Below are 13,164 nucleotides of genomic sequence, written 5' to 3'. Positions count from 1 at the left end.
CTGTAGCTGATTTCAAGCTACCATTCTGAGATCCCTGAATACAGAACTAGGAAAAGATGCACACAAGTAGCTCTTGTGAGCCAGTGCAAGCGGGCTCGAGCACACTGCTGGTTTCACTACTTAGCAGTGATGTGATCTGAAGCAAATCACTTAATTTGTAATCCTCAAATGTACCCTAAAGCAGATCATAACATACCAACTTCAGTGAACTGTGAAGAGTAAAAGACTTTATCCACTTCGAGCATCTGCACAGTCCCGGCACATCACACATGATCTAGAACAGTTAGCTATTACTATTTATAAAGTAGTGGATAAAAATAGAACATTCCAGTCCCTATGGAGTTATCTTCAATAGCTGTTAATCATCACACAAACACGCTGTTTTCTAACCTCTTCACAAAGAGCTTCTAGATGGAGTGCCTCCAGTTTCTGGGTCATTTCCTTCCTCCGGGTCTTGAACCAACCATCAAAATTTGGAGATTTTAGAAAATGCCTATAAAAAAAAAAAAAAAGTTTGATATGACTTAACTTCCTTTCCTCAATACCTTTTCTACCTATAGCTAGGAAAACCATATGAAACAATGAATTCTTTTTTAAAGAATATACTTAAGTCCAGTTTTTTGTTTCATTTTTAAATAAAGATCTAGAGATGGATGAAATAGAAAAAAAAAAAAGCGGGGGGGCACTAACCGGTAAAGTCCAATCCAGTCGCCCTTTATTCTAGAGGTCAGCTGAGGTCCTGTTTTCTCAAGTGTTTTCATAAATTCTTCTGGAAGAAACTGTCTTAACTGGGGTGGACTCTAGAAAACAAGACATACTGAATTTAAAGATTAAAAATGGATATAGGCACAGAAGTTAATTGTAGTTAGAGAACTGATATAGGAATTTAATGGAATATAGTTATACCTTCCACGGAGAAATGCTTTTCTGCAAAGGCATCAAGCTCGCCACATATCTTTCCTAAGTCCAAGGAAAAAAAGTTAGTCAAGGTTAGCTTTTCTTGCCCAGAGATGTCTTCAAAAATGTTTAAACTGACCTACTTAAAAAAAGTGGGCATGGGACTTCCATGGTGGTCCGGTGGCTAAGACTCCACACTCCCAGTGCAGGGGACCCGGGTTCAATCCCTAACCTAATCAGGGAACTAGATCCCACATGCTGCAACTAAAGATCCTGAATGCAACGCAAGACCCTGCCAAATAAACAAATGAGTATTTTTAACATTTTATTTAATTTTGGCTTCCTTGCTGTGTGTGGACCTTCTCCAGCTGTGATGTGCAGGCTCTTCATTGTGGTGGTTTCTCTTGTTGCAGAGCACAAGCTCTAGAGCACATGGGCTTCAGCAGTTGTGGTTCTCAGGCTCCAGAGCATGGGCTCAGCAGCCCTGCAGCATGTAGGATCTTCCCAGACCAGAAATCGAACCAGTGTCCCCCGCATTGCAAGGTGGATTTTTAACCACTGGACCACCAGGAAAGACCCAAGAATAAATATTAAAAAAAAAAAAGAAAGTGGACGCTTCCTAGTTTTTTATCGTATGCTCTTTCAATGGAGATCAACAACACCATCACTCCTCTCAATAGATACACTAACTTTAGACTCAATTGAGAAGTCAGACTTTTAATAAAAATTTAACTAAATTTAAGATAATCCAAGAAACTACTTTTCATTATCTTTTTATTTTTTTTAAGTCTTAATTGAATTTGTTACAATATTGCTTCTATTTTATGTTTTAGCTTTTTGGCCAAGAGGCATGTGGGGTATTAGCTACCGGATCAGGAACTGAACCTGTACTCCCTGCACTGGAAGGTGAAGTCTTATACTACAGTGGACCCCCAGGGAAGTTCCAGAAATATCTATTTTTAATGATAATAATTAACCTTATCAAGTAACTGTGTGCCACGAAGTTTACTCAGCATTTTACATGCATGATCTCTTTTAATATTTGCAACCATCCCTTGTGGTAGGTATTACTGGGAAACTGAGCATTGAAAGGCTAAATAACCTGCCCAAGTTCATACAAATTGAACTTGAATTCAGGTCTACTTGATTTTAGCCCATGCTCTTAATTAAGCATTACAGTCAAGTTCACTTGCCTAAATAAGCAGACTGAAATAGAACAATATAACCTGACATCTGTAGACCCAGAGAGAACATTCCTTCCCAAAGTATAATAGCAAAGATTTCCAGGTTTCCCTTCTACAGTATTCTTAGACAGATTACATTAGCAACTATATGAGTCTCTCTCTGATGCCGTCTCCGGACCAGGACTACATCATGTTATTTATACTGTGAGGCATCTTTTAGTAATTTAACATGATGCTCCATTGAATTTCACTGAATAACCATATCACCTAGTCATTTATTTCATAAATATTTATTGAATGAGTGCTACTATATGACAGACTGAGGAAAAGATAATGAACAGGACACATAAGGAACTACATCATAGAACTACATGCTAACAGATATATCAAATTATGCTCAAGAAAATAATATCAGAGAAAGAAGTTCCAGTAGAACATTTTAAGCTGCAAAATGCAATAATTATATAACATTTCATAATGATTATCTTTTAAGATTCACAACCCTGAGAAGTATTTAACAAAAGTATAATTAGCCACATTTTACACATCAAGAAATTGAGAGTCAAGGAGAGGAAGTGACTTATCAAAATTACACAATTAATTACCAGAACCAAGAGTCTGGGTGTCTTGCAAAGAACTCTATTTTAACTACTACACACATAAGCAACCAAAACAATTTAAGATAAGGTTTTGGTGGATGGAAAAAACATCATGTGCTCTTCAACAAGTCATTAAATTAAGCAAATACATATGCTAACTTACTAATGGAATGATGAAGCTTTGTGTCAGTTCCAAAAAATAGCGTCGGAGGATAACACTTTGAGCTTCAGAAGGACGCTTCTGTTGAACACCCTTAAAAGAGGGAAAAATGAGAACCTAGACTCTAGTGTCAGAGAATAGAAAATAATGAATGATTATAGAAGCTTAGCTGATATAAAAATTTATGGACTTTTATTTGATGTAAAAAAAACCTAGAACTTCATCTTGAAGTAATTTAATGTGAAATTCACTATGCAATATCCTATTAAAAAATCCTTAGAACAGAATATAAGATATTCATCCCATCCTTTAAAATATTAACTCACAATGACTATCTTTATTTCATACTTGCTGTATTAATACTATGTATTTTCCAAAAAAATGCTAACTATCCCAATTGTCAGGTACTAAGCTACCTCATAGTACAGTCCATAACTTTTTCACTATAATTCCTAAGTTTTCAGGAAGACTGGCACTAGTTGGTAGCTGAAGCCCCCATATTTCTAGCCCATAATTGCTGCTACATTAGTCTCCTGATTTTTATGAGGTATTCATTCAGAAGAGAGACCTCTTTTCACGTGATTGCACATAAAGCACATATTACCTTACTGGATATTGCATACCTGAGTAAGAACATTTAAATTAATACATGAGCAAGTAATCACCTTCTGTAATTGTTTTATGATATCTTCGTCTCTATTTAGATATGGCTTATAAGAAGTATAAACTCCTAAGAAGTAAAGAAAAGAAAAGAAGGTAAGCAGTAGGACCCATTTACCTATATAGTATATATTTAAAAATTAGTAAAAGTCAATACCAGGTTTAGAATCCAGAGTCTTTAGATTCTTCAGTTTTTTCACTTTAACCTGCTTAGGTATTTCACCTGAAGGGAAACATCATAAAGATTCTTGTAGTTATTTGAATTTTGCATATCACAAAACTGGAATGTTCTAAGACTGATAATCCACTGGCTGTTATTTAATACTTATTAGTCAGGGATGCTGCAGCTAAGGTGTTCTTGTTAACATCGATTGATATTTAAGAGTTTATTTCTAGTACTTTGAAACTGGATAAAAGCAACACTGGGTTATAACAACATTACAGAAACAACCTGTGTAAATTATATAAAATGGATATTTGATTTCATTAATACTGATCATTACTTTAAAATTTCCCTTTTCATCACTCAAGCTTTAAAATCTTTTGTGCTAAGTATATAGAACATGACTAAAATAGCATTTTGAATATGATGTCAAACATAATACCATTTAAGAGTAAACAGAATTGAAAGCAACTCCTAAATTAATATGCAGTTGTAGTATTCAAAGTTTGTTTTTATTTTTATTTTTCCTGGTACGGCCCCAAATTCTGCTTTTGCAGTGTAGAAACACTGCCACCAGGTGGCGACAGTGGAAGGCACAACCGCAATCTGAGCCACAAGTGGACTCTTCTACATTGAGGGGAAATGTTTCACCTTTCATGAAATCATCAAACCCAATTTCTAGTTAGAAATTCAGTTTATAATTTGATACAATATTCAGTAGTAGAATTACTTTCTCTTTGAGGAATACTTGTTAAGTACCATTATCCTTGCATTATGTTTCTTCATTTAATAGGATTTGGGTGAATTAAAACTAGGTACAGTAATCCCTTTATAACAGGAGGAATGATTTTTCTGCAGGATTAAAACTATACACACACACACACATATATATTTCTCATAAAGCTACAAGCTTCTGGGTCCAGGGGAGCAAAATCTCAGTTTCACTATGCCCTCCCAGCTAATTGGACAGAACATCCTTTTTCTGCAGTTTTACTGATCCACTTAGATAGTCTTGAATTTTCAAAGTCAGGATTCTAAGCAGACCTGTTAAGCCTTATAACTTGTGGAGAAATTTGCAGTGGTCTTGGTCTCAAGATCAATGGGCAAAAAGGAAAAATATCCTAAGAAATATACCCAATACTCCTAAATTAAAAGATAAATGGATTTTCATGAATGTGATATCAAAACCAAAGACAATGAAGGAAAATACTGACAAGCTGGACTTCGTCACAGTTTAAAAGGTTTTGTGCATCAAAGGATACTATCAAGAGAGTGAAAAGACAACCCACAGAACAGGAAAATGTATTTACTTTTCTTTGTATCAATAATAATAATAATAATAAAGGACTATATACCAAATGGGATTTATTTAAGGAATGTAAGGTTAGTTTCACATTAAAAAAATCAATTAATTCAATATACTTTATTAAAAAGGACAAAAACCACATGATGATCTCCACAGATACAGAAAAAGCATTTAACATTTAACACCAATTCATTATACTCATTCTCAACAGAGTAGGAACAGAAGGGCACTTCCTCAACTTGATGAAGGACATCTATGAAAAACCTACACCTAACATCATAATTACACCTGTATATTGAAAACTACAAAATGTTGCTGAGAAAAATTAGAGAATATCTAAACAACAGAGAGACAGTCTAAGTTTCTGGACTGAAAAACTCAGTATCTTTAAGATGGCACTTCTCCCCCAAGTTGATTACATATTCCCCGTTGTAACCAAATATATTCCTATCAAAATTCCAGTTACCTTTTTTGTTTTCTGCCCAATGCGCAGAAATTGACAAGGTTATCCTAAAATGTATATGGAAATGCAAATAGCCAAAATAGACCCAGAAGAGACAAAACTATTTTGAGAAAGAATAGGAAAGGTGGAAGATTTATATCTCCTGATGTCAAAACTTACTATAAAATTATAGTAATCAAGACATACTGGTATAAAAATAAGATCAATGAAACAGAAACAAGAGCCCAGAAATAAACCTTATGTTTATGGCCAATCAATTTTCAAAAAGAGGTATCAATGCAATTCAATGGATAAAGAACAGTCTTTTCAACAAATGATGCTAAGACAACTTGATATCAATGTGCAAAAAAAAGATGATGTTATACCCTGAACCCCACATCATACATAAAAATTAACTTGGAGTGGTTCCTAAATATAAGCGCTAACAATACCATTTTTAGAAGAAAACATAGTAGAAAATCTTTGTGATTTTAGGCTAGGCACAAGTTCTTAGATAAGTTCTTAGATAAACATCAAAGGTCAATTCATAAAAGAAATAAAGAAAACTGATAAACTAGACTTCATCAAAATTAAGTACTTTTGCACTTCCAAAGACATCATTGAGAAAACAAAACAAGAAGTCAAATACGGTGAGAAAAAATCTGTAAATCATGTATCTGAGAAAAACCTGTGTCCAAAATACATAAAGACCTCTTACAACTAAAGAAGACAAAGAACCTAATTTTTAAATGGACAAAAGATTTAAACCATTTCACAAATAAGATATACAGATGACTAATAAGTAGATGGAAAGATACTCAACATCAGTAGTCACTAGGAAAAAGCAAATTAAAGCCATCATTTCAAACCCACTAGAAAGAAAAAAAGGAAGAGATAATATCAAATGTTGGCAGGGATGTGACACGAAGAGATAGGAACCCTCATACACTGTTGGTTAAGAATGTAAAATGGTGGGCCACCGCAGAAAACAGTTTGGCATTTTCTTAAAAAGTTAAGCAGGCTCATCAGTTCATGCTATTTTACCAATGATCTTTTCAAAAGCTTCTAATAATAATACTTACATCCCCAACACATAGCCTTTTCTCATTGAAAAAGGACAATAAACAGTAGTCTGCTGCTGCTGCTAAGTCACTTCAGTCGTGTCCGACTCAGCCCACCAGGCTCCGCCGTCCCTGGGATTCTCCAGGCAAGAACACTGGAGTGGGTTGCCATTTCCTTCTCCAAAGCATGAAAGTGAAAAGTGAAAGTGAAGTCGCTCAGTCGTGTCCGACTCTTAGCGACCCCAGGGACCACAGCCCACCAGGCTCCTCCATCCATGGGATTTTCCAGGCAAGAGTACTGGAGTGGGGTGCCATTGCCTTCTCCGAAACAGTAGTCTACTATGTTACAAATAATCAAATGGTATAGATTAATAGGACTAAAATAAGAAAGTAAATATCAAGATTAAATTATAATAAAAACCAACTTTCCATATCTTCTCATAGATAAGCCTCTGGTCACTGCTGTGCTCTGAATTATCAGGCAGAACACTAATGAAATGTCAAAGGATCATGACACTGACATTTCCAGAGTGCCATGAATTAAGTACTGTGTTTAATTCTCCCAGCAGACAAAGAATCCAAGGTTTAAAGGTCACACAGAACTGACTGTCAAGGTAAAGTCCTTTGCCCTTTCCCCATTTCTTAAGGCTTCTAAGGATTTCAGTCTAAGATTGAGTCTAATATTTGTAAATAACAGGGTTTAAAATGTTATTTCCTGACTCTAATATGTCTATCAGATTTATTTATATTCCAGGAAGGATATTTTATAAAATAAATTAATAATGTATTAAATATAATACCCATAATACCAAAAGAAAAGTCTTAATAAGTAACATATCATAATATCATTAAAAGAACATTTTGGACAGTTCACATCTCAATTATTTGCATAGAAAATTCAAGAATGTCCAGTGAGAAAATGTCAGAGGTACCACTAAACTGTCATTTAGGTTAACAAAATTGCCAATGGTTAGAATTTATTTACTCATTTAATAAACATTCATTAAACATGAATGGAAAGGCACCATGGAAAGGTGGTGGTGGTTTAGCTGCTCAGTCGTGTCCGACTCTTGCTACCCAGTGGACTGTAGCCCGCCAGGCTCCTCTGTCCATGGGATTCTCCAGGCAAGAATGCTGGAGTGGATTGCTATTGGCTTCACCAGGGGATCTTCCTGACCCAGGAATCAAATCCCGGTCTCCTGCATTGCAGGCATATTCTTTATTGATGGACCTACAAGCGAAGCCCACAGAAAGGTACTACATGTCTTTTTTTTTTTTTCAGTGAAAGCACAGCCTGTGGCCACTTCTTTAATCAGTATCAGTACCACAAAAATGTTTAATTCTTGTTTTCAATTCCTAGTTGAGAATTTTGTGTTAAACTGAGTAACTTGAACTTTCTTTAAGGTTTTATTCAAGCAGTGTTGGGAAAATCTTGTTTAATTGGGCTTATACTAATATATATATATAAAAAGTAGCTCAAATTTTTGAGGTTTCATTTTGTTATAATTAATTCATATAACACTGTAGGTGCATTTTTGGTAGGAGGACATGATGGCTTACACATTTAAGAACCTGTATATTTTAACTGGAAGTCATGCTCTCCTTCAAAGGCTTTATTCCAGTTGTCTCAAAGAAGTTTGCCATCAACATAACTAAAAAGTAACCAAGCAATGAAAACAAACAGGAAGAAACAAACCTGCTCATCCACATTACACACTAAAACAAGAACACCAAGAACTTTACCTGCAGGTTTAAGGTCTCCTATTCGAATAATGTGTGGCCAGTGCTGGAGTGTTTTTGCGAAAAAAGGGTTGGTCACTCCTAATATGACTGAGGGCCTACATAAAAACAGAACAAAGCCAAAGTCACCAAAAAACGCATGTCCCATCAGTTTACAATTTATTTTGAGTGAACAATAGATAATCTTTTCCTTCACTGGTACTACGTACCAACTACATGCCAGGCACTATTTTTGGCATGAGGTATATAAAGATGAAAAGACACGGTCTTTCTTAAACCACACAGGAAAAAGGGTATACATACCCAATTATAATATCAGAAATTAGAATATAGTGAAGGTGATATAAAATGTACAAGAATTACAAAGGAGAAACTATGTCTGCCAGCGGACTAAAGGACAGATTCACTGAAACAATGACATGTGTACAGAGATATGAAAGATGAATAGGAGTTTTGTTTTGAAGTATAGTTGATATATAATAGTATATAAATTATGACAGGAATTTTTTGTCAAGGGTATAAAAAAAAGTGATACATGAGAATGAACAGTATGTGCAAAGAGATGAAGTGAGATCATGGTCTACTTGTAAAACTACATATAGTTCAGCACTCTTAAAGCACAAAGCCGGAAGCGTGAACAGTCTGAAATGAAAGCAGATGGGCAGATGCTAGCCAGATCACTAAGTACCAACTTTACATGCTAGGAAATTTAGATGTTATCTTGTAGGCAAACAGAAGCTACTAGAGAACCAAATAGAGGAATGTTACATAAATAAAAATGTACTTACTAGAAAGATCACTTGGGTGGGGGATTTGGAAAATGCTCTACAAAAAGGGGAAGAAGTTTGGGGAAAAGAAACAGCAGATATGAAACAGACTAGAAATAGTAAGACTAGGAAAAGAGCTTTGGAAAAAGATAACAAATTTATGAGAGATATTTTAGGATGTTGAACTGGCAGAATTTGGGTAAACTTTATGTGGAGCATATTAAAAAGGAGAAATTTATGACAATTCAGGTTTTTGATAACTAAGTAAAAAGAAGTACCATTCCTTCCTGAAAATAGGAAGAGGCATGGAACTAGGGGAAAAAATGAGGAGACAAAAAAGAAATCAGTTTGAACATGTTTAGTTTTGGGTGCCATTAAGATATCCAGGTGGCAACACAGTAAAAAACAACAAAAACAAAAACTTGGATAGAGGTCGAGACCTTGCAAAGATTTGAACTAGGAAGACAAACTTCAGTCCTCATTATGTAGGGGTTAACAGAGACCGTGGGTACAGATAAGACTGTTCAGAAAGAATTATCGGTCTGATATCAGAACCCAGAACACAATACTGGAGAACACCAACATTTAAGGGGTTGGCAGAGGAAGAGAAGTCTGCAGAGAAGACTGAGTGCACCACCAGACAGTCAGGTGAGATGGCATCAAAGATTAAAGTGTTTTCAAGGTCAGTGGATTCAATGTCATGAGAAAAGGGAAGGCAGGAAAAAACAGGGCAATAATGTGTCCACAGGTTCAAGGCAGTGAGAAGGGTCTTCTTAACCTCAGCAAAAACAACTTCAGCAGAGACGAAGAAATCAACTTGCAATGAATTGAGAAGCAGCTAGGAAACCAAGAAGTGGAGACAGTAAATGGAAATTTTTATTGTTATTCTAGAAACTAGGCTATGAAAAAAAGGTGAGCAATAGCGCAAGAGCTAAGAGGGAAAGGCAAGATATTTTTTTTTCCCCTTTTATAGACTGAGAAGAATTTTTATATGTTTGTATGGTGATTCAATGAGGAAGGGGAAGGAAAAGGAAGTTACAGAGCAAGAAAAGATAACTGATACTGTAAGAGGTCGTGAAGCAAAGAACAAAGAGAACTAAAACTACAGTTGGGTAGCTAGCTATTAATAACAATTATGGCTTCCACCGGTAAAGCAGATCATTTACAGAAAATAAGATACTGACTCTTGAAATGTGAAATTATTACCAGCTGCTCCTCAAAAGTACCTTTACAAAATCAATCTCGCAATAAGTTCAAATTTTAAACTTTTAAATTATTACCAAAAATAATTCTAAATGCTTTGGTTATAAAGGTTAATATTTAGTCAATAAAAGTTATTTTGTTTACTCACGGGGCTTGAGTACGGGTAGTATATTCTTTGAATTCACTATCATGAATAGTGAAATAAGGTCGGAAATCACTGAAGTACTTTAATGGGGAAATACAGCTGTGGAGCAAGAAACACATGTGAAACAAAGGACAGAAATTAAAGGCCCTACATAGTAACTATAAAACCTCTATACACAGAGTTTACCCCACTGAGATCATTATCTGTTTCAATAAATGGTAAGCTTGTTTCAGGACAATGGCGATATGTAATTACCGAGTGGCTAAAATACAGAAAACACACTGGATTTAAGAGAAGTTTGGGTGAAACTCTGACTCTGTCATTCACTAACTACATGCGTTTTACTAGACACTGACTGTTCGCACTACTGGTATCTATCAGGTGCCAACTTTATGTGAGTGTATGAGCATGCCTATTATTCAGAAAAAAAACAAAACATGGTTCCAGCCCTAATGGAGCCTGAATTAATTTTCTCATCAATAAATGGTGCTATAATGAGTACTACCTTCTCACAGGGTTATTGTGTAGATCGATGCAATGAGTGTGCAAACAATCACAGATGGTAAAGTGTTGTAACTATCACCACCAGGAACCAAATATACTCACTTAACAAGTGCCAATACAGTCTCTGAAGACTCTGATGGTGACGGTGCCATGACCACAAGGGGCTCACCCAACAGCACCAGCTCCCAAAGCATCTGACTATGAAGGAAAACTGGGCAGAAACACCTGGAAGGTGTTTACACAGAAGAGACAGTCTTACTTATCCATTCAAGGTTTAAGTTCCTATATAGTGATTCTAAAAACTTCATATTGATACAATTCTTATAGCTATATATACCTTGAACTGATATACAAATCCATTTACACAGAATATGGTGATGCATAGAGATATAAGTTCCTTTTATCCACATAAAATATATAGTGATTTTATTCCAATTTTTACAAAATTAAATGTAAATTAAATATAAAATTTAATGTAAATTTTAATTTTACAAAATTTAATGTAAATATTTACAATATTAATGTAATATACTGACACACAGAATGGCTAACAATAAAAGCATACAAGATAATTATTAAATTACTATACCATACGGTACAAACTGAACTGATGGTACATCTAGTATATCAATACTGCTTTGTTACATTTGAATTTCTTAAGTATGTTGAAGGAAACAAGAAAAAATTAATTTTCTAAAGGATATTTACTAGATGTACTTAATTTCAATGTTAATGCTTTCATCATTAAAGGATGGATGAAAAGAAATCACAATGGAGTGGGGTTCTAATGCCAAACAACAGAATGATTTCCTAGGAAGATCCTCTCCCTACAGAAATGCTGCACATTTTTATAGTAGCCCTGGAATTAGACAGAAGCATATAGGAACAAAACTCTGATACATTACCTAGCCTAAGTTACATCTCCTCCTAGCCAGGTCAAAATTTTTCCTAGTAGATTAGAGGAAAACTACTTATCTATTTATAAAAATCACAACTGATCTACCTAGTTGAAAACATATACACACAACAAAGAAAAAGAAAGAAAAAAAAAAACAAGTAACTTTTAAGTATAAAAATATGAAACAAATTTGTGAGCTGGAAGTTAGGGAAAGTTAATTTTAACTACTCAAAGGCAAGAAAAGATATGTAAGGAAGAGCAAAAAAAAAAAAAAAAAAACACAAAAATAAAAACAATACAAAAGGGAAAATATCGATAGAGAAGGCTGGGGAACGCCAAACTAATGAAATGATCAAAGTGAGCATTATCAGTAAGAAGGCAAGTTTTGGTTATCTCCCGACCAAAGATAGAGAGCCTGAATCTAATCACAGGTAAACCCCAGACAAACCTAAGCTGAGGGACTTCCTGTAAAATAACTGTCCTGTAATCCACAAGAATGTCAGGGCATGAAAGGAAGACTGAGGAAATGTTCCAGACTAAGAGAGACTGAAAAACACATGACAACTGAATGCAACAGACAACTCTGAACGAGATATCGTTGTGACAACTGGCGACATTTGAATGTGATCTCAGTAGTAGATGGTATTATCATTATTAATTTTCCAATGTTTATGGCTGCACTGAGTCCTTATTTGTAGAAAATAGACACTAAAGTATTAAGGGATGATCGGGGCATCAGGTCTCCAACTGACTATAAATTGGTTCTAGGAAAAAAAAGTTTTCTGTACTGTACTGACCACTTTTCTGTACATTTGTGATTGTTTCCAAATTTTATATAGATGCATACATTTTATATAAGTAAATACATAAAATTTTGAAATAATCATGAGCTTACAGAAAAGTAGAATATATATAATTTATAAAAATATATAATGTATATAATTATATATATAATTTTTAAACAATAATTTATATATAAAATTTTAAAATAAGCAAAGGAAAAATGGAAAAGACCTGTATGAAAAACATCTGACCAACTAACTTTAATCGCAGGATGCCCTTAAGGCATCAAAGTTGCAAACTAGTTTTTCTCTGAAGTATAGTAATATGTTCAGTTCAGTCGCTCAGTCGTGTCCGACTCTTTGCGACCCCATGAACTGCAGCACACCAGGCCTCCCTGTCCATCACCAACTCCCAGAGTCCATCCAAACCCATGTCCATTGAGTCGGTGATGCCATCCAACCATCTCATCCTTTGTCGTCCCCTTCTCCTCCTGCCCTCAATATGTTATTAGTAAAGGCACAAACAGATAGGAAGTACAGTTACAAGATGAAGCAGTCTCTGAAAGCTCTGTGTTGTACTGGTAATATCTGTTATACAAAGTGGTTTTTATTGAGAGGGAGATAAGTATTAAATATTCAAGAGAGGAAACCTT

The 13,164-nt window shown here is 35.0% G+C and overlaps 1 protein-coding gene across 10 annotated transcripts in view; it reads right to left on the bottom strand.

The window, feature by feature from the left end:
- Positions 1-13,164, bottom strand: part of DENND6A (DENN domain containing 6A) — a 72,336-nt gene that overhangs the window by 28,134 nt on the left and 31,038 nt on the right. For 8 of the 10 annotated variants that reach the window (XM_086367365.1, XM_086367367.1, XM_086367364.1 and 5 more), the window contains 9 exons: positions 10,934-11,056; positions 10,331-10,426; positions 8,216-8,310; positions 3,658-3,723; positions 3,506-3,570; positions 2,844-2,933; positions 907-960; positions 691-800; positions 391-493 (listed from right to left, as the gene is read on the bottom strand). In XM_086367365.1, the coding sequence (XP_086223491.1) occupies positions 391-493; positions 691-800; positions 907-960; positions 2,844-2,933; positions 3,506-3,570; positions 3,658-3,723; positions 8,216-8,310; positions 10,331-10,426; positions 10,934-11,056 (802 nt within the window). The remainder of the gene's footprint in view (positions 1-390; positions 494-690; positions 801-906; positions 961-2,843; positions 2,934-3,505; positions 3,571-3,657; positions 3,724-8,215; positions 8,311-10,330; positions 10,427-10,933; positions 11,057-13,164) is intronic. The other 2 variants (XM_086367366.1, XM_086367373.1) reach the window with 1 other exon arrangement.

The sequence above is a fragment of the Bos grunniens genome, chromosome 22 (assembly GCF_055505025.1).
Source record: "Bos grunniens cultivar Pamir isolate PY7600 chromosome 22, Bosgru_T2T1.0, whole genome shotgun sequence".
Taxonomy (NCBI): domain Eukaryota; kingdom Metazoa; phylum Chordata; class Mammalia; order Artiodactyla; family Bovidae; genus Bos; species Bos grunniens.
This window is presented reverse-complemented; position numbering and strand designations above follow the sequence as displayed.